The 23,019-nt window shown below is 35.1% G+C and overlaps 1 protein-coding gene across 1 annotated transcript in view; it reads left to right on the top strand.

Annotated features, from left to right (window-relative positions):
* NECTIN3 (nectin cell adhesion molecule 3) overlaps nt 1-23,019 on the top strand; it is a gene marked incomplete at its 5' end in the record, with an annotated part of 77,596 nt that overhangs the window by 47,351 nt on the left and 7,226 nt on the right. Inside the window, 4 exons of the mRNA XM_082655324.1 lie at nt 2,185-2,526; nt 11,529-11,825; nt 14,956-15,073; nt 19,138-19,289. Coding sequence (XP_082511450.1) covers nt 2,185-2,526; nt 11,529-11,825; nt 14,956-15,073; nt 19,138-19,289 — 909 coding nt within the window. The remainder of the gene's footprint in view (nt 1-2,184; nt 2,527-11,528; nt 11,826-14,955; nt 15,074-19,137; nt 19,290-23,019) is intronic.

The raw sequence follows: 23,019 nt of genomic DNA, 5'->3' as shown, positions 1-23,019 counted from the left end.
TCTACTTTATTATTAAGACTCCTTTTCTCAGTTGTTAGTTATTTTTTAAAAATCAGATAATGAGGGCTTCCCTGGTGGCACAGTGGTTAAAAATCCACCTGCCAATGCAGGGGACACAAGTTCGAGTCCTGGTCTGGGAAGATCCCACATGCTGTGGAGCAACTAAGCCCGTGCGCCACAACTACTGAGCCTGCACTCTAGAGCCCGTGAGCCACAACTACTAAGTCTGTGTGCCACAACTACTGAAGCCCGTGTGCCTAGAGCCCGTGCTCCACAACAAGAGAAGCCACCACAATGAGAAGCCTGTGCAGCACAACAAAGCGTAGCCCCTGCTTGCCGCAACTAGAGAAAGCCTGCGTGCAGCAACAAAGATCCAACGCAGCCAAAAATTAAATTAATTAATTAAAAAATTAGATAATGAATATTGAATTCTATTAAATGTCTAAATTAAATTAATTAATTAAAAAATTAGATAATGAATATTGAATTCTATTAAATGTCTTTTTGGCATCAGATGAAAAAGTTACGTGACCTTTCAGTGTGATGAATAGTCTAAAAATATCCTTACATTCTTGAATATCCTACTTGGTCATTGTGTCTTTTTCTTTAAATAAAGAGCTGTGTGTTCTTTCATAATATTATATGAAATTTTCAATATTTGTAAATTGCCCTTTCATTTGCATAGTTTTGGGTATAGTACTAGGCTTATGATAGCTTGTTAAAATGCATTAGAATACGTTCATATTTTATATGTTTTAGGTTAAATTTTAAAAGCTTTGTAATTATGCTTGAAAGCATAAGAGCAATGATGGTACATTTTTTGGACTTGATACTTTTTTGGTGGAGTGGCTAAAAGAAAGCCTTTTTCTGCCATAGCTGTTAAGTATGGTCAGTGTGAATTGTCAGTCCTTTTTTGTAATATCCTCAATCATCTCTTGGGTGGTAAAGTTTGCCCTCTTATCTAGCTATCTAGCTATGTATGTATCCATGTATGTATCTATCTAATATACTCATTTATGGTTTTTTTTTCTTCCCAAGAAAGAAAAATTATTATTCATGGAAATAATATTGTGTAAAGGTTTTGTTGTTGTTTAGAACTGTTGAATATGTTTAAACACATTTTTCTTGGTTATCTTTTTAAGTGATACTTTTCTGCATTTTTGTATTTATTTAAAAATATTAACTAGACATAACTCTAAATTTTAAAGGTATTTATACAGTTTCTATATTCAAGTGCTTATATTGGTTTACTTCTTAGTTTGAGCATTTATTTTGCCAGGACATGTATGTGAGTTGTAAACTCTCCAAGGATTTGTTATATATGTTCTAATATACCTGTTAGTGAAGATCATCTTGCTTGAGTTTAGTATTCATTAGTATTAGTTCTATGTTCCTAAAAATGATTTATATTTCATCCATTGCTTTTAGGAAGGAAATCATTATTATAAAAGTGAAGTTTGGTATCATTTTATTTTAACTTTTGCTTGTAGAATAGTTTTTTTTCATCTGTGAAATAGAAAAACTTAATTTCACATTTATATGTGTTTTTTGAATTCATGTTTTCTGGCAATTGGTCTATCTTTAATGAAGTGTTTTATACAGATTTTTGGTAGAGGAACTCTCCAAAGGAAGAAACTTTGGTATTATATTTGGTTTGACAGATCCTAAATGTGTTAATTATCTGTTGCTGAGTAACAAAATACCCTAAAATTTAATAGTATTAAAACAGCATATATTTATCACCTCTCAGTTTCTTTGGGTCAGGAATCTAGGCATAGATCAGCTGGGTCCTTTGTTTCAGAGTCTCTCACAAGGCTGCAGTCAGGGTGTCAGCTAGGACTGGGACCTTACCTGGTGGCTTGACTGGGGAAGGACCTGCTCTTAAGCTTACTCTTGGCCCAATCTAGTGCTTTTCCACTGGAACACATATTGGTGATTATTTGATTCACCTGAGAATCATTCTTTGGGTCTTAAATCCAGCCCTGGGAACATCTAGCTCTTTTCAGTCCTTCCTGTTACTCGGTCATTAGTGTCTGTGTGTGTGTGTGTGTGTGTGTGTGTGTGTGTGTGTGTACTTACACAAGGAGAAGAAGGAAGAGGAAAACAGGAAGGGAGGGAATTTGATAATATGTTAATGTAACTTTTTTTCATTTTTAAGAACTACGCTTTTTTGTTTTTCCTTAGGTGCCTTAGCTGGACCAGTTATTGTGGAGCCACATGTCACAGCAGTATGGGGAAAGAATGTTTCGCTGAAGTGTTTAATTGAAGGAAATGAAACTATAACACAAATTTTATGGGAGAAGATACATGGCAAAAGTGCACAGACTGTTGCAGTTCATCATCCTCAATATGGATTTTCTGTTCAAGGAGAATATCAGGGAAGAGTCTTGTTTAAAAACTATTCACTTAATGATGCAACAATTACTCTACATAACATAGGATTCTCTGATTCTGGACAATATATATGCAAAGCTGTTACCTTCCCACTTGGAAATGCTCAGTCCTCTACAACTGTAACTGTATTAGGTAGGTGTACTTAAATTGCATATTTTGGTGGTGTGGTGAGGATTATTGTAAAAGTATTTTCAAGAACTTAAAATAATTGAAATTATATATAAATGTAGGTTTAAAATAAAATAATTCAGATATGTTTTTTCAAGTTCTGTCATAAAATTCTATGATTCTAGACTCTCAGTTTAAACTAAATCTTGTCCCTATCTATCTGTGTATCTATATAAAGCTGTGTAATTTATAGCTCTTTTACTTTCTTCATGAAAGATTGTTTTTTATTTATAATACTAAGTGCTGAGATTCTTTGACATTTATTTTCATTATTTCCCCTCAAATTTTCAACCTTTAAATTACCATCTTTAAATAAGCTTTTCCATTTTTTAAGTGACTGTGGTCTTAGAGCCATTGACATCTCATGTTTGTTTTTCAAATCAGATTTTATTTCTGCTGTTGCGGATTTGCATAGCTATTTGAATCTTGGTCTGTTGCTTGCATTGAAAGATCTTCTGCCTTTTCCTATCTGAAAACTATTAAAGTTTATAGCAGAATTTAGGAAGAGCTTATTAGCATTAAAATAGTCACCTGCAGTGAAAGGTAAACCAATTTGGAATAGCTGGTGAGTACTTTTATAATACTAGAAGGAGGATTAAGGAGTAAAAGCAACTGTAGCCATTTCCACGCAGAGTTGAACTCCTTTAATGGGTGGTCTTTGCTATGAATCTGCCTGTTTGCCTGTCAGGGACTTTGTAAGGTCTGCTGATAGCTTTCCCTACTCAATCCTTCTTCACTTTTCTCCCAGATGTTGTTCCCTAATAAGCCTTTTGTACTCCTCATTTGATCTCAGTGTCTGCTTCCAGAGAACCAAATAACTACACAGCCTCTAATATTTAATGGCATGATTTCAGGGTCACTGATGTGCAGGAAAGAAATTTTGTCCAAATATGTTATATATTTTTTCATGTTGAGAAATACTATTTAAAAATAGAAATAACATTAAATATTTGAAGACTTTAATGTTTAAGAGCCTGCCCTAGGAGCTGTGGGAAAAATATAACTTATGTTTACAAAATTGATACCTTTGAGACCTGTTTTGATTGGAAGGCAGGGCATAAATATCTGAAAAATCAAGTGCAAGCCATTGGGGTAAAAAAAGTCACAGAAAAATTCAGTGTCAAGAAAAAATAGATAAATAGTTCGCATGTAGAAGAGAGAACTCGTGAATAAGACTTTTTGCTTTAAATTTTAGTAATTCCCCTTAAATTAACACAATACTCAGTGGTTTAAAACTCGACTGTTGGTAGTATAAGACTAGTCACGCTTTTAGCTGGGTCTTCTCCTCTAACTTCATCTATTCCACTCCTTGCTCTACTTCTCCCAGCAACCCAAATTTTATAATCATAATTAACTATTTACACTTCATTAACACCTATATTTTTACATGTGTAGTTTTCTTATGCCTGGATTGCCACCTTTTTCCTCCTGTCTCTTTCTTCTAGATTCTTCTATTTAACTACTACTCATCAAACCACATCCTTTTTTTTTTTTAAAATAAATTTATTTTATTTATTTTTGGCTGCCTTGGGTCTTCGTTGCTGCACCCGGGCTTTCTCTAGTTGTGGCGAGCGGGGGCTACTCTTCATTGTGGTACGCGGGCTTCTCATTGCGGTGGCTTCTCTTGTTGTGGAGCATGGGCTCTAGGCATGCAGGCTCAGTAGTTGTGGCACGCGGGCTCTAGAGTGGAGGCTCAGTAGTTGTGGTGCACGGGCTTAGTTGCTTAGTGGCATGTGGGATCTTCCTGGGCCAGGGCTTGAACCTGTGTCCCCTGCATTGGCAGGTGGATTCTTAACCACTGTGCCACCAGGGAAGCCCCAAACCACATCCTTTTGGAAGCCATTCTTGAAATATCTACCCCTCTGCAATTTGATGGGGTTTTTTTGCTCTTTTGCCTTTGTATCTTGAGCTTATCTGTGTTGTAGCAATTAATATAATGCTTATTGTATGTCTTCTTCACTATAAATTTATGGTGGACTGCAACTGTGCACTTTAAAATTTAACTTTATATCCCTAAAGCCTGTAAGAGTTTCTGGTATGTAGCAGTAATACACTAAATGTTATTTAAGTAGTGTATAGGAATGGATAAATAAACTCTGTAGTTTAGAAATGTTATGTAGAAAAGTAGTTGAGCCAGTCCTTGAATGGTGGATAGGTTTTAGGTAGGCAAAAAGGAAAGAAGTATAGGGAGGAGAATGAGCCAACGCAGGGAGGCAGAAAACAGCATATATTAGGGCAGAGTTTCTTCAGAATTGGCATTGTTGAACTTTTGGGCTGGAATTCTTGTGATGAGCTGTCCTGTGCATTGTAGACTGTTCAGCAGTATCCATGACCTCTACCCACTAGATGCTAGTAGCAGTTCCTTAAGTTTCAACAAGTTAGAATGTCTCTCAACATTGCCAAGTGTCCTCTGCGGGACCACTGACTAATTTGTTGATTGTTCAAAGGATTTATATAAAATACAAGAATTAAAGGCTAGAAAGGTAGAGCAGGACCACTTTAAAGTAATCTAAATATTAAGATGGGGAATTTGAGCTTTATATTGCTGGAAATGCAAACTTAGTGTACAGCATTGTACTTCTTCTCACCTCTCTTCTTTTATTCTCAGATTCTTACTGTTTATTATTTATTTATTTTTGGCCACACTGCACGGCATACAGGATCTTAGTTCCCTGAGCAAGGATCAAACCTGTGCCCCCTGCAGTGGAAGCATGTAGCCCTAACCACTGGACAACCAGGGAAGTCCCAGATTCTCGCTGTTTAAAGCATGGTTCATGAACCAGCAGCAGTGGCATCACTTGGGAGCATGTTAGACATACAGAATTACAGACCCCTCCCAGACTTGTTGAAAGATAAATCTACATTTTAGCAAGATCCGCAAGTACTTTTTATGCACAGTAGAGTTTGAGAAACACTGCTTTGACCATCTTCTCACCTTGCTTAGAGGGATACCTAACTCGTAGACCTGATTTAGAAGTAATGTGATGAAAGTTGTGATTTAAGATGATGAGTCTGGTGTTTTTGATGGATTGAAATGAAGAGTCCTGAAATCATAATGCCTCAGCCATGAGGCCATGAAAGCTTGAAGTTAATTTTCTAATTTCTTTTACTTGAGTGAGGAAGGGAACTACTACAAAGGAAAAATTAGCAGAACGTTGTAACTGACTATATATAATAAACTAGGGAGGTTTGAACAGTAACAGGTTTTGAACCTTAGTGATTGAGTAAATTATGTTACCATTAATTTAAATGGGCATATCTGAATGAAAAACATGTTGGGGATTGGGAGGATGAGACGATGAACTCAACATTTGGCTTATTGAGTTGGAGGATACATAGGCAAACAATTCCAGGTAGGTGGTTAGAAACTATAGAGTCAAGCTTTGTATCAAAAGCAAATAAAATCAGGGATCATCCAGGTAGTAGTGTTTATCAGATAAAAGTTTTTAAGAAACTTATAAAAAGTAACTGAAGGCCTAAGACTCAGTATTTATTAGGGCAGAGATTGGAAGAAATAGAGATGAGGCGTTCAAATAGATAGCTTTGAGAAAAACTGTCAAAGTAATATTATTCATATCAAGAGAAGAAAAAAGTTTTTAAGATTACTCTAGCAGCTTTTTCACACAGTGAGAATCAAGCCATACAGAAAGTGATTTCAGTGACCATTTTATCAGTTCTCCGAAGGCTGGCACATAGCTACTATCATTCTAAATGCATAGCCCAGAAGTTAATTCATTACTTACAGCAGATACCTGAAGGCATTAGAACTTAATTCTTTTGGAACTGATTGGGAAGAACTGCACTAAGTATCAAATTTTACCAAATCAGTCAAAGAGAACAGGCAAAGAAAAGTATTGAGTGTATAGATTAGGCAGTGACATTAGAGTTTCAAAGGAGTAGTAGTAATAGAAAGTGAATTAAGGAAATGTAATATAGCAAAAAGCTTTGGGAACACTAAACAACAGATGCCCCATAGCAGAAGAGTTGTACAATTGGTTACTTCCTTTTGATATATGGGATATTATATAGTTGTTAAAATTATAGTTAAGAGAAGTATTGCTGCTTGAAAATAAAATGAGCCACAAAACTGTAGGTATGCCATGATTACATCTATATAGAAACTAGAAACAAATAGAAGGAAATGGAAGAATATGATAATGACTGTATTAAGATATTACAGTTGTGGATAAGTTTTCTTTGTTTTTCCAATTTTTAGTAATATTACTTTTGTAATTAAAAAAAAAAAGATTTCCACTGCTGCACATGATGGAGTAACAGGGACTGGATTTACCCTTTCTCTCTCTAGCAACAAAAAAACTAGGCAACTTAATAGGCATGGTAGGATTATGATCCCTGAAAGAAGGAAAATAAACAAGATGAGTTCTACAATTGCTCCAGCCTCCTCCTTAGGCAGTTTCCAGTGACAGCTCAGTGACAAGGAATTCAGGTAGAGAATGCTAGTCTCACTGAGTTTAAGAGACAGATTGGACAGGTGATTAGAATTTGTGGAACAGAATACTGGAAAGAAGGGAACATGAGAGAGAAAGAGAGAATGTGTGTGCTTTAGAGACCTACAGAATGGCCCTCTGAAGTCTTTGGCTTAGTACTGATCTATGTGCATGTGAGAGGAAACTTTTGAGGTGGATGAAAGAACCAACAGAAAGAAGTAGGCTTAACAATCCTGGCATTAATGCAGGGCCGGGAAAACTTCATGTTCCCCCAAATCAGAGTATATAGGGCATTGGGTAGCATCTTAAGAGGAAGCAACAACAAAACCACTAGACAGGGAAGGGTGCAGAAAAGTTAACTTAAATGTTGGGGAATATGAGAAAAGTAACTTTAGAAAGCAACTGAAGTGTACAACCAGGAGATTGATTCCCTTCAGAAGAAATAGAAATAACAATTTAAAATTGACTTTAAGGTAATTTTTTAAGTTCCTCGAAGATAAAAGCCTCTATTGATGGCACAGGTTAGTCACATTAACTCTCCCATGGTGGGGGATGGGCAAGTGAAATGTTAAAAACCATTGAAAACTTCAAAGAAATAACAACATAGTGTGGAATATAACTAGACCAAATCTAAGAGAAGGTGGAAACAGAGAAATAAACCTAGTACCGAAAGCTGAAATCTGTATTCAACCTTGGGGACATTAGACAATTCAGAAGAGACACTTAAGATGATGAACTAAGATTTCGAGAACCTTGAGAAGTGAGAGAGACAAATATCTGAATGCAAGTCTGCTCAAGATGGGATGTCTAATAACCTTTCTTATATTCTCCTGGTACCCAAAGGCTTAACAGTTTTCAGAATAATAGTACACGTGTAGTAAACCAGTCTTCTTATAGACTTCTAGGCCTGGTTTATATCACTTGAGTAGTCTGAAATTAAGGAGATCCTGGACTGGATAGTGTTCTCAGGAGCTAGCTTAGCAGAAGAAAACACAGAAAGGTACTGCATTCTAAGCCTCAAATTATTTCTACCTTCATTATTCAAACTCAAGGATTCATCTGCTTGAATAACCAGGCATACAAGTAAAGAAGACTCCACAAGCAGCAGCCAGCGCAAACAAGACAACAGAAACAGACCTGCATTAGATGTTGGAATTATCGGACACAGACTGTTAAACAACAGTGCTTACCATTTGAAGGGATAAGTCAATCTCTTAAATTTCTGTAGAGAACAAGAAATTTGGTCTACTTCAAGGCCAAATTACTATGTGATATATATAGTAATTTGACCTCGAAGTAGACAGGTAACTCTTAGTACAAACATACCTTGGAGACATTGTGGGTTCAGTTCTAGACCACTGTAATAAAGCTAGTATTGCAATAAAGTGAATATCACAGTAAACCAGTCACATGAATTTTTGGTTTCTCAGTGTTATAAAAATTATGTTTAGGGCTTCCCTGGTGGCGCAGTGGTTGAGAGTCTGCCTGCTGATGCAGGGGGCGCGGGTTCGTGCCCCGGTCCGGGAGGATCCCACATGCCGCGGAGCAGCTGGGCCCGTGAGCCATGGCCGCTGAGCCTGCGCGTCCGGAGCCTGTGCTCCGCAATGGGAGAGGCTGCGGCAGTGAGAGGCCCGCGTACTGCAAAAAAAAAAAAAAAAAAAAAAAAAAAAAAAAAATTATGTTTATACTATACTATAGTCTGTTAAGTGTGCAGTAGTATTATGTCTTCTTTTTTTTTTTTACATCTTTATTGGAGTATAATTGCTTTACAATGGTGTGTTTCTGCTGTATAACAAAGTGAATCAGCTATGTGTATACACACATTCCCATATTCCCTCCCTCTTGTGTCTCCCTCCCACCCTCCCTATCCCACCCCTCTAGGTGGTCACAAAGCACAGAGCTGATTTCCCTGTGCTATGCGGCTGCTTCCCACTAGCTATCTATTTGACATTTGGTAGTGTATGTCCATGCCACTCTCTCACTTCGTCCCAGCTTACCCTTCCCCCTCCCCATGTCCTCAGGTCCATTCTTTACATCTGCATCTTTATTCCTGTCCTGCCCCTAGGTTCTTCAGAACCACTTTTTTTTTAGATTCCATTATATGTGTTAGCATACGGTATTTGTTTTTCTCTTTCTGTTACTTCAGTCTGTATGACAGACTCTAGGTCCATTCACCTCACTACAAATAGCTCAATTTTGTTTCTTTTTATGGCTGAGTAATATTCCATTGTATATATGTGCCACATCTTCTTTATCCATTCATCTGTCACTGGACACTTAGGTTGCTTCCATGTCCTGGCTATTGTAAATGGTGCTGCAGTGAACATTCTGGTACAGACTCTTTTTGAATTATGGTTTTCTCAGGATATACGCCCAGTAGTGGGATTGCTGGGTCGTATGGTAGTTCTATTTGAGTTCTTTGAGGAACCTCCTACTGTTCTCCGTAGTGGCTGTATCAATTTATATTCCCACCAACAGTGCAAGAGGGTTCCCTTTTCTCCACACCCTCTCCAGCATTTATTGTTTGTAGATATTTTAATGATGGCTATTCTGACTGGTGTGAGGTGATACTTTATTGTAGTTTTGATACAATAGTATTATGTCTTAAAAAGCAATGTACATACCTTAATTTAAAAAACATTTTGTTGCTAAAAAGTGCTAACCATCATCTGAGTCTTCATCCAGTTGTAATCTTTTTACAGTAGTAACATCAAAGATCACAGATCCTCATAACACATACAATAATAAAGAAAAAGGTTGAAATATTGTGAGAATTACCAAAATGTGAGAGACAGGAAGTGAGCAAATGCTGTTGGAAAAATGGTGCTGATAAACTTGATCAATGCAGGGTTGCCCCAAACTTTCTATTTGTGAACAATGCAATATTTATGAAGCACAATACAGCAAAGTGCAATCAAATGAGGTGTGCCTGTATATAAAAGCAGTTAACTGATAAATTTTATGCATTTGAATTAAAAACTTCTGCTCATCAAAACACACCATAGGGTAAAGAGACAAGCCCTAAACTGGTGGAAGATATTTTCACATATAATCAGAAAAGGACTCTCCCAAATCAGTAAGAAAAAAACAATTGGCTTTAATAGGTATTTTGCAGAAGAAGAAATTCCAAATGGCTCATAAACAAGAAAAGATCCTTAACATCATTCATAATCTGAGAAATTAGAAACAAAGTTTCAATGATATGCTATGCTGTTACATACTTACGAGGTTGGCAAACATTGAGAAGTCTGGTTATCAACTGTAGTGGGTATGTTGGACCAACCAGAGTGCTAAGATTGGGAGTAAATTGGTATTTGGAAAGCTTTTTGGTATTATCTGGTAAATAATGGAAATAAACATAGTACCAAGGGTTAAACTACAGGAACTTTTATACAAATATACCAAGATACATGAATGAAAATGTTTCTTATAAAATTGTTTGTACCAAACATGAAATAGCACCAATGTCCAACAGTAAATGAACCATACAGTAGTTAAAACTAATAATTTATACAATTGCATGCAAATCTAAATGATCTAAAAGTAAAAACTAAAAAAAAGAAGAATTGCAAAATAATAATCTAAGGCGAAATGATCCCACATAAATAAATCTCAGGAGCAGAAAGTTGAGACAAAAAATATTTTAAAAATGAACAAATTAGAAATTTTGGAAATGAAAAAATGTCTTTTAGATTAAAAAGTTAATGCACACAGTAACCTATAGGCTTGAGCCAAAGAATTCATGACGGTGAGTACTCAGGAATTTACACAGAAAGGAGCATATAAAATTTGCTGGAAAATGTGAAGAGGTAGCTAGCATACATATGGAGGGTAGATTAAAGGGGTCTAACATTAAGGTTACTTCCTCTGCTGAGGAGCTTTCTTATACCAGATAAAGGTAGGTAGCGTGTACACTTCAATAAACTGTTAGTGACATTACATTTTAACAGTACCTATATTAAATGTGTTGTAAACATTTTTGCTGCAAATTGAAGCATTATACATTAAAACCGCTTTTTCTTTTCCCCGGTGGCGTAGTGGTTAAGAATACACCTGCCAATTCGGGGGACACGGGTTCGAGCCCTGGTCCAGGAAGATACCATGTGCCACAGAGCATCTAAGCCCATGTGCCACAGGCTTAGTAGTGTAATAGTAATAGTACCTTTAATCTCCTTTCAGAGTAGTAGTACCTTTAATCTCCTAATGGAAATTATGATCAAATTTGCAGGAATTTTTTTTATATACTAATTTTGGGGAAAACTCAAAAACTTGTCCCTGTAAAGAAAAGTGTATCTTTACCAGGGAGAGCCATCTTTGTGATGGTTATGTAAAGTCTTGCTTTCTGTTTGGTCTGGTTCATGATCTTCTCGTTCCAAGAATCCAACTGGTGTTGGCATTTAATGTGTGTGTATTTTATATGCAGTTGTCTCTAAGTTTATGAAATATGGCTAGTTGTGGCTTGGAAGGAGTAAATACGCTTTTGATTGAAATGTAACTAATTTTTTTAAATTTAAACAGTTGAACCCACTGTGAGCCTGATAAAAGGGCCAGATTCTTTAATTGATGGAGGAAATGAAACAGTAGCAGCCATTTGTATCGCAGCCACTGGAAAACCAGTTGCACATATTGATTGGGAAGGTGATCTTGGTGAAATGGAATCCACTACGACTTCTTTTCCAAATGAAACAGCAACAATTGTCAGCCAATACAAGCTTTTTCCTACCAGATTTGCTAGAGGAAGGCGGATTACTTGTGTTGTAAAACATCCAGCCTTGGAAAAGGACATCCGATATTCTTTCATATTAGACATACAGTGTAAGTAAAGAATAACATTTACCTTTTAAACATCATGCATTTTATTTTCTCCCTTTAACATAATTCTGTATCAAGCTGTCTTTAGTTTGAATATTTAATATTCAGATATTGTTATAGATTTTCCTTGTTGACATTTTTTCTTAATTAAAAAAGAATATTTTCATGGCAATTCCATTTAACCAGAACATATTTATGTTTGTAAAGACAGACAATGATTTTAAAGTTGCTGTCCAACTTAAAATTATTTAGCCTTGTCCTTTTTAGACCTTAAAAATAAGCTAGATTGGGTGAATTGTGGAAATTTATACCTCAGAATGTGCAATACTTGGCGAAAAACAGCTCCTCCTCCAATCCAATTAATTTAGCTGTTACTCATTTTTATTGATTCTACCCATGATGTTTTCAGCAAGGATCTTTTACTTCCTAGATGCATTTTAATTAGTTTGAAAATTTGTGTTTTTTCAGTATTATTTCTAGTCTGATTTTATTGATCATGTTGTAAGATCCTCATAAAGGTAAAACAGAGTCATCGTTGGGATAATAATAATCTTAGATAAGGTTCAAACCTGGCCCACCTTGTGCTTTTATTTTTTTGGTTAAGGGATACTCTCTTGTGTGTATGTTTGTGTGGATATGTACATGTGTGTATATACTTTCCCCTCTTCTATAAAGTTTCTCATTTTTGATACATTCTTTGTGTAGCATTTTAAAATTTTGAGCAAGAGAAAAAGTGATGGTGTAGATAGCATATAGCAAAGATAATGAAAATTAAGTAGGTTAAAGATAAAATTAGGAGAAGTGTTTAGGTTCTGGGGTCATTTCCATCCATGCACAGATCATAAATCTAGGTAGGTTTTTGAAGGAAATGTTCTGTTTTTTGTTGTTATTGTTTTGTTTTTTTTGATATGACATTCATGGAATTTTACACATATTCATTACACTTGGTATAATTAATGGTTTTTAAAACTAATTCTAAGGATCTTTTTAAACATTTACAGGGTTAAACTTGAGAAGCTGTGTTACATGGATGTTATTACCATTGTATTCTTGAGTGCAAATACAGTCCTAGTAGTAGTCCCTCGGTATCCATGAGGGATTGGTTCCAGGACTCCTTCAGTTACCAAAATCCGAGGATGCTCAAATCCTTTATATAAAATGGCATAGTATCAATATTTGTATGTAATCTACACACATCCTCCCATGTACTTTAAATAATCTCTAGATTACTTATAATACCTAATACAATGTAAATGTTATGTAAATAGCTATAAATTCAATGAAAATACTATGGAAATAGTTGCTGGTGTGCAGCAAATTCAAGTTTTGCTTTTTTGAACTTTGTAGAATTTCTTTTTTCCTGAATATTTTTCAACCACAGTTGGTTGAATCCACAGATGCTGAATTCATGGATACAGAGGGCTGACTGTACCTTCTTTTCGCCTCACTTGTTTGGAGAATCCAAATAAAATTTTTCTTCTTTTTCTTTCTTGCTTTTACATACTTTTAACTTTTTCTTTTAAAATTTACATCCTGGTTGTAAGTACCATTAATATTTTTCTCATATATATTTTTTTCTTCCCTGTGTCTAATAATGACTGAAATTTTCTTCAGTATTTATACTATTATTTTTTTGTTTGCCTGAATGAAATTCTAAATGTGTAAAAATATTTCTCCTGATGTAAAACTTTATAATTATGGTTTAGATTTAGTGGCCTACTCCTAAAATGTTCTCAGAGTATTCTTTTCTCCTGTTAATTGGGCCCTCTGAAACATGTAAACAAAGCTTAAGGAGATAAAATCTTATATCCAGAATTCATATCTCAAAATTTGGAGGTATTCTTTGGGGATACTTTACTACCTATTTTCTCCTCCTTTGAAAATAACTTAAACTCACATACATCTGTACTGTTCTTTCAGTAACATTTTTTATTACCAATTTTAAGTTAGAAAAAATGTTTGTTAATTCTTTGTATTTATAAGAGGCAGACATTTTTTTAAATTATTAAGGTAATTGTACCTTAGTATAAAAAGTTTAATTTTTTTACTACTTTTTTTTGTAAACTTTGCTTGATTGACTTAAGGCTTCCCTGCAGAGTTAAAGACTGACCTGGTCTCTCTCTAACTTCCCATCTGGCCACGTACTCTTTATCTAGTTTACTTGTATAGCTCACAGAAGGGTGGAACGTCCCTGTACCATACATAAATAGCATTTCTTTATCTTTTCTCTTAGTATCGCATTCTTTTCCTTCTTGGCCCTCATAACGGATTTTAGTTAAAGTTTTTAAAATGTCATCTTTCCTGTTACCATTAGAATGTAAATTTTGTGAATACAGAGTCTACATGTATACTAAACATCTAAAACAGTGCCTGTCACTTAATAGGAGCTAAACAATGGTGGTTGAATGAATGATTAGTATTGGATTTTACAGTTTGAAGGTATAAATTTATATTGATGGTAGATGTGGATAATTGCTCATTTAGCTAATTATATTGCACATATGCTGAAAGACCTTTGTGTACTTTTAGGCCATGAATAAAAATTTAATGTTTTAGAACAGTTGAGGCCTCAGATAATTTACTTTAGTTGTGATTATAGTCTTAGAAAGTTTGTCACATCTTTACATGCCCAAAGGATATTAATTAATTGTAATATAAGGAATCTTATTTTATTTTATTTTTTGTAATTGGTATCTCTTAGGGAATATTTCCTTTTGAATTAAACATTTCTTTAAAGACAGTTTTATGTAGTGACTTGGTACTTAAATGCCATGTCTCATCAAATTACCAACTATATTTTCTTTGTTCATATACCTCTGTGTATTTCATAACAGGGCTCTTACATTTTGCTTTTGGTGATTATAGGTTTGTGAATATTCTTACACTGTGTCCATAATAACTAGAATTGTACATGCTTATAGCTGCCTAGTGTTTGGTGCTCATTGTCCATTCATTCAATCATTCTTTTAGTCAACCAGTATTTACTGAGTACTGTATTCCTTATTTCTTATGTATATGAGAGAAGGCAAATACACCACTTCTAAAGTTGTGTATTATGTTAATGCTTTATCGTTGTGTATTGCATCTATCATTCACAAAAGATAATCTGTTGTATAATGCATTTATTTTATAGACGCTCCTGAGGTTTCAGTAACAGGCTATGATGGAAACTGGTTTGTAGGAAGAAAAGGTGTTAATCTCAAGTGTAATGCTGATGCAAATCCACCACCCTTCAAATCTGTGTGGAGCAGGTAATAATGTTAGATACTTCTAAAGAGAAATTATTTAAAAGTCAAAAGTATTCTTAAATGCATATTGGAAGTTTTTATCAGTGTAATATATGATTACACTAAGAGCTGGAAATTAAATTAAGGGTTTCTAAGTGTGTTTCTGCCCCACCTCTCCCCACCTTCCAGCCCCCACGATTCTGTTCCTCGGAGGCTACTTTGGCGATGTTAGCAATTCCTTCTGGTGTTTATCATCATTGGTCTTAAACTGCTGCTTCTTAATTTACTAATCTTTAACACTGTCTATTGACTTCTTATTATGAAAATGAAAATTTAATTTTATATCTACCCCTTCACACATAAACATACTCATATACATATTCCTGACCTTCATCGTCCCAATGAAATTAAGCTACTTTGAAATAAACTGTGTAATCGTTGCCTTCCTATGACAGGTAAATATTATTTACTGAGAGTTAAGTAGTATACTGGAATTTTGTTTTCTTTTGTTTCTAAAGCTGTTTGTTTTTCCTGAGGCTAATAATTGCTTCTCTTTACTTGTGTAGTTTACTATCTGAATATCCTTAATTCTCTTTATCTGTGGAATTTCAAACTGCTATACTGAGGTTTGCTTTCGTATTTCTCAGTGTTTGCACCCCTCCCCCCATGCCTCACACCTTCTCAGTCTGGAGAATTGTATCTGTCAACTGTGGATTCTCTTCTCTTCTCTCCTTTCTTTTTCTTTTCTTCTTTTTTTTTTTCCCTTGGTCATTAACCCTGCTTTTTTTTTTGTTTGTTTGCTTGTACTGGAATTCCTATTTATTGTATACTAAACATTCTTTCTTATTAGTTTTCAGTTTTTGTTATTCTCCCAAGATTTCCTCGATCCCTCTGCTCCACTGATTGAAAATTTTCTTTTGACATATTTTCAGTTTCTAAGAGTGTTTTCTTATTCTCTGTTCATTTTCATAGCATCCTTTTCGTATTTTATGGATGTAGTATCTTCTGGTTTCTTCCTAGAGATACTAGAATTATTTCCTCTGAAGAGTTTTTTCTGCTTCTTACATATTGTTTCTTTTTTCCTCCAGGTTCTTTTTTTTGTTTTTTTGGTCTTTCATTTTGTAGATATTTCTTAATTTTCTCAGTTGTCCAGTCATTTCACAGTGATGCATTAAAATAAAATGCTGAGTGGAAACTCTTCAGCATTTTATTTTAAAAGTTACTTAAATCTACTGGGTAGATTCCACTTCGAGTGATCAACTAGAGAGGAGTTTATTTCACTGGGGGAGCTTCAGATATCAGTTACTGAAGAGTAGAATTCTTTTTTTCATGGCCATTCAGTTTATTTATTGAATTAACCTTCATTATTTTGCCTAAAACATAAATGCCTGGTATCTGTACAGAGTTGAGAGGAGTCTGTTTTTTTGTTTTTTCAACTTTCAACTGATCTTATTTTTAGCCCTCTGCCTCACTCTGGCCTTCTGCAGTAGTGAGTCAAACTCCAGATCTTGGGTTCAGTGGACCACACTAGCTGCTTCCTCATTCATATGCCTCCTGCAAGCACTTCTTCAGCCAAAAGCAGAGGTTTTCAGTCTTGGCACTGTTGACATTTTGGGCTGGATAAATCTTTGTTGTTGGAGGCAGTCTTGTGAATTGTGGGATGTTTAGTGGCATCCCTGGCCTCTATTCTCTACAGCCAGCGGCACATACTCCCCCCACCCCAAGTTGTGACAACCAAAACTGTCTCAAGACATACCAGGTATGTCCCCTGGAGACAGAATTACTCCTGATTGGGAAACATTGGCCTAAAGCATATATTGTTTTCCCCATCTGTTTTCTGTCTTCTAAAAGTTTATTGAAACATCTGATGAATTCTACCTCCTGTTCTCTTTCTCCGCGTTGGTTTTTAATAGTTTTTTCATTCCTTTAATCTTACTTTAGGTGGTATTTTGTGGGTGCAAGGAAAGAGTATATTTGGTCAATCTATTGTCTTTTAGCAAAGATAAAGTTTTAAAAGTAGAGAAGGCCTTCCATTTACATTTTCTTCAATGTGGGAAGAAGGCATTGGTTAAGATGTGTGATAGGGTATTTCTAAAAGTCATACAATTCTGAGTTCTTATCCTGGTGTCTGTACTGGGAGATGTCTTTTTTTTTTTTGCGGTACGCGGGCCTCTCACTGTTGTGGCCTCTCCCATTGCGGAGCACAGGCTCCGGACGCGCAGGCTCAGCGGCCATGGCTCACGGGCCCAGCCGCTCCGCGGCCTGTGGGATCTTCCCGGACCGGGGCACGAACCCGTATCCGCTGCATCGGCAGGCGGACTCTCAACCACTGCGCCATCAGGGAAGCCCGGAGATGTCTTTTTTAAATAAGTTATTTAACCTTTCTAATCCTTTGTTTCCTCATTGATAATGGTACCCCATAGAGTTTTTGTGAGGGTAGAGACAGTGAATATAAATCATGTAACATAGGTACAGGAGCATGGAAGGTGCTTAGCTTGTCATTTGTTGTGAGTTTAATATGATATTTAGATTTTTCTAGCTTATTTGAATAAACAACTTTAAAGGATTATAAGCCATTTTTACATTTCTCAGAATTAAAGGGGTTAGAATTTTGGGCCCAAAGTACAGAGCTAACTGATAAGATACATAGACTTCATATTCATTCTTATACTCCTAGAAAAAGGGTTTACCTTTTGAAAGCTGATGCTTGTAAAAATGTTCTTTCCAAAGTCCTCTTAAGAAGAAGATATGGGGTTTTTGTTTTTGTTCTTTAAACCATGTAGGAATATTACCTTTATCCTTCAATGCAAATTAACGTCATAGCAACTGTAAAAGATTTTACTGATTGTTCTTTTATGCACTTGAGATCACAGACCAAAATCCTTCTATCTGTTCTCCAGTGTTGATTTGCTTCTTTCTACCTTTTCATTGTTCTGTGTTCTTATTACCTTTGTAATTAGTTGTTGGTCTCCTACTAATGTGCTTAGATCATTGAAAGCAAGGACCTAATCTTATTTACCTGTGCATTTCAGCAACACCAGCAGAGCAGAGTATGGTAAATAGTAAGTTCTTAGTAATTAAATAATGGATGGCTGAGTGAACGAGTGAATGCACTTTTTGAAAATCTGCTTAGCTCAAACTGTAGTAGTAGTTGAGTGCCTGGGTTTACTTCACTTTTTATCCTCTTATCTTAAAAAATAATTTATGGGCTGTAAAAACACTTTCAAAATAAAGACCTATTGGTTTTTTCCCCCCCATGGGGTATACCCTAAGGTTGGAAAAATGAGGTATAACAGTATACTTAGTTCCATTGCAATGAATGGTTTTAGAGTTCTTGTAGTGGGATTTTATTCCTATTATGGTTTATAATAATGTGTACACCAGATAGGACCTTTTAACCCAATTAGTAGAGAAACCATTTAAAAAGAGTTATTATTGATACCAAAGGTGCATTGGTTTTTGTTGTCACAGATTTTGTTGTTCACCTTATGAGTGAAATTATTGTATAAGAAGACCCTTGTTGGTGCTTTAGAAATTAACCATCTTTGGATAGGGCACAGTATAGATTTATTTGTTCCGTATTAAATGTTGCTCTTTAAATATGTTACAGAAGGTGCTAAAACATTATCATGTACTAAAATGATGACTTTTCATTAAGCAAGTTGTAGATGTATCATGTATAGATTCATAATTCACTGAGAATTATTTTAATTCTTTGGATACTATGGGTATGTCTTCAAATAATGTATATTTCTAATTTTCCAGTTTTCCAAATGTAATTCTTTAAAAATCACATATTTTTTTCTCTCCTTCCCTCCTATTCCCTCTAATGTTAGCCTAGCTTCACTTATATTAATTGATATGAATTGATATTTTGAAAGAATGGGTATTCTTAATGGACTTTATCAATTAATTCATCTCTATTAAAATGAAAATTCATAACATATGCTTTTATTTCATAGTGACTTTTACCTAAAGGATACTGATTCTTTCACTGACAACTAGGAAGTATAATATCTTATTTAAATAGCTGTCAATGAATAGAATCTGAAGATATTTAAAGTAATTTTGTGCCTTTTAAAATATAGGTTGGATGGACAGTGGCCTGATGGTTTATTGGCTTCAGACAATACTCTTCATTTTGTCCATCCACTGACTTTCAATTATTCTGGTGTTTATGTCTGTAAAGTGACCAATTCCCTTGGTCAAAGAAGTGATCAAAAGGTCATCTATATTTCAGGTAAGTTACTGTTTACTCACAAAATGAGTTACTTAAATTATTTCTGTAACAACAATCATAGCAATAACACTGTGATCTAGGCAGTAATTTATACTTGTGAAGATACATATTCCTCAGTGTGAGGTTTTCCAAATAATCTACCTGAAATACATAGGTAAAGTGGCATTCCATTACTTAAAAAATGTCAAAACGTCTCTGCACTAAGTTCATATACATTTTAAGACCTTATGCATATAGCTAATTTTTCAGTTAAATAGTATTAGATATTCTTTTTATTGGTAGTGTGTACCCTTCTAGGTTCTTTCGTATTTACACCAAGAATAAGTGTTGGATTTTTTTGTTTGTTTTTGGTAAGCTACTCTGCACATGTGTCTAATAAATAAAATGGGATATCAATTTTGATGAACCTCTTATTAAATATCATTGTCACTCAATATGAGGCTATACCATATAGAGTTACTGAGAGGTGAAGTAGGAACGCTACTGAAAATGTTCCAGTGAAATAAAATTTAAGATGTGCTTTATGGTCAGTCCATAAGCCACTAAGAACTTAGAATTTATGCATTCCATTTGTTTCACTGTGAATGTTTTTATCAATTTGACTGAGTATATATTTGGGTATTTACAAAACATAGTTGGAGCCAAAAATATATTTTTCCTGGGTGTAGCTATAAATAATAAATTATCAATGGAATGCTTATTTATAAAAATTATATAAATATTTTAAACGTCTCCCTCCTGACTATAAGAATGTAGCAATCTTTGTGTCTAACAAATGGAAAGTTAGAGGAAAAAGGAAGAGAATCTTGAGAAATGGAGGTTTGTATGGTAATTAGATAATAGGTAGTTAAGATTTTTTTCTGTGTTCAGTCTAAAACTAAATTTTCTTAAATCGAAGTGTAGTTGATTTATAATGTTCCATGTGTACAACAAAGTGATTCAGTTTTATATATGTATAGATATATATTCTTTTTCAGATTCTTTTTCATGATTTTAGAGAAATTTTAAGCTTGCATTAATGTTACATTCTTAGTCCTTCTGTGATCACTTAATCTAAGAACAGTTTCCCATATTATTTTCTCATGATATTTACCACAGTTTGTAGTTGTATGATTATTTATTTACCTATTATCTATCCTCATATTTAAACAATTTGTGTGTTTGTTTTTTTTTTATTACTGTATACTCAGCACTTAGTGCCTGGCACATGATACACAATTTTTTTTGGCATGTATCTCACAAGAAGATTAGAGCTTTGTACATCTCTAGCTAGTCCTTTCTGCCAACAGCAGTGCTTTGGTGTAAATCTATTAGTATATTAGTCTCTCTTTCTTCCCTTAGAGGTTTTTTTATTTTAAAAAAAAGAAAAGGAATCTTAAAGCCACAGGAAATCCATATTTAAAATGTGGTTACCTAAGGACCGATTACTTTTTATTTCTGTTGTACAAAATTTGGTGTGGGATATTACTTGTAAATCCTAGGCTCAATGTGTTCTAATTATGTAATCATTTAAATATCAAGCCTCAATTTTGGCGTCTTATCTATTGGTGATATGTTAAATTTATATCTTTGGTATTCTGGGTCCGTTTCCCAGTACTCGTGACTTGTGCGTCCCACTGCGTCTTAGTGATCATTAACCTCCTATGTAGAAGTATAATATGCATTCAGAACTGAGTTCCTCATCTTTCTTCTGCCTCTTGCCACCGAATCTCTTTCTCCAGCAGTCTTTGTTTGCCTTTTCTGTTATTGGTAGCTCCATCCTTACATTTGCTCAGGGCATGAAATCCTTGATACTTACTCCTGATTTTAATTTTCCCCTCATACCCCACCCCATCCATCAACAAATTGATGTGAGCTCTCTCATTATGTTATATACAGAACCTTACCAATTCTCCACTTTTGTTGCCAGTATTCTGGCACAAACAATCAGGCAACCCTTACTTCACTATAGAACAGCCATTTAATTTTCCTACTTTTCAATCTGTCATCAAATGAGCAGGCAGAATAATCCTTTTAAAGGGCATGTTGGATCATGTTGGTCCTCTCCTCCAAACCTTCCATGGACTTCCCATTTTGCCCACAATGAAAACCAAATCTTTACAGTGATTTATAAGCTCTGTACACGTTATGGCCCTAGATTATCTCCCTGAGCTCATCTCTTATTATATACCTTGTACACCTGGCTTCAGCCACCCTGGCCACTTTGCTGTTCTCTGAACAGAACAGGCACATTCCTACCTCAGAGTCATTGCACTTTCTGTTTCCACTGCCTAGAATGTTCTTCAGATATCCTCATACCTCTTTCCTAGGAAAGAGGTATTTGTTCAAATATCACCTTCACAGCCATATTTAAAATTGAAACCTCAGGCTTCCCTGGTGGCGCAGTGGTTGAGAGTCCGCCTGCTGATGCAGGGGACACGGGTTCATGCCCTGGTCTGGGAAGATCCCACATGCCGCGGAGCGGCTGGGCCCGTGAGCCATGGCCGCTGAGCCTGTGCGTCCGGAGCCTGTGCTCCGCAACGGGAGAGGCCACAGCAGTGAGAGGCCCACGTACTGCAAAAAAAAAAAAATTGAAACCTCTCTCTTCTCACCCATTTACTACTGTCTGTCATTCTTCTCTGCCTTATTTTTTCTCTGCAGTACATATTACCATGTGACATACTACATATTTTATTTGTATGCTTGCCTGTTTTTACCCCCACTAGAAAATATGTCCTAAGAGGGCAGGAGTTTTGTGTGCTTTAATCAATACTGTATTCTCACCCTCTGCAGCAATCTTTAGCACATAGTAAGTGTTCAGTAAACTTTTGTCGCATGCATGAATACATTTGAGAAGAAAATAATCAGGAAAGAATAAAAAATTCAGTCTGCATTTATGTGAAATTTTTTTTTTGACAGAGGTACTAATATACCGCTGATGATAAACTTTACACATTTTAAAATCAACCTCTACTAAGTCTTATAAGAGTCGAAACAAAACTTTGAGTAAATATGAAAAATCACAGTTAATTACCACTGAGTACTTCAGAAAAAGATAGCATTATATGAGATGGTGTTCTTTAAGTAATCATCAAGAATTAGACTTAATTTTCTGTCCAGTCTTTAATACAGTATACTGTACTGAGTTTAGTTAGGTCCTCTACGAGCTTCTTAGTGTATATAATGTATCCTAGATATAAATTGCTTTCCCCAACAGACTATTAAAGCCTACTAGTAGGCTTTTATCACAATAACAGGCCATAACTTATACAGTAAATGATCAGAAAGTTAATCTTTTTCATTGTGAGTTATATGTACCCATTTTCCTCTAGGAAAACATTTTAATCTCAATAATAAAATTTATATTTTAAAATTTCATAAATGATATTTTAAAATATTTGTAAAAGGAAGGTATGCTATGACTGGAGGCTAAAAAGTTCTACCCACAACAGAATAGAATTAGCAACTCTGAGTTATTTGAAATTTTGTTATACGTTTTCCCACATTGGCATAAGTTATTGTGCAAGAGGTACAGTATTCAAGATTGCAATATTCAACTTCAGTTATTACTCATGGTGGTACAGTGGCTCTTTGTCCAGGACTAACCGACTGCTTGAAATTGTGTTTTTCTAGTTGCTTTTGGTGTGTGTGTTTTTTCCCTGATACCTCTTACATCATGCCTAAAAATCAAAGTATATTCCTATGCAAATCTTGAATTTCAAATCATATAATTTGAATGAATTTCAATCCA

The sequence above is a fragment of the Grampus griseus genome (genome assembly GCF_964374135.1).
Source record: "Grampus griseus genome assembly, chromosome: 5".
In the NCBI taxonomy this organism is placed as follows: domain Eukaryota; kingdom Metazoa; phylum Chordata; class Mammalia; order Artiodactyla; family Delphinidae; genus Grampus; species Grampus griseus.
The sequence above is the reverse complement of the archived record's forward strand: the minus strand, read 5'-3'. Positions and strand labels throughout refer to the sequence as shown.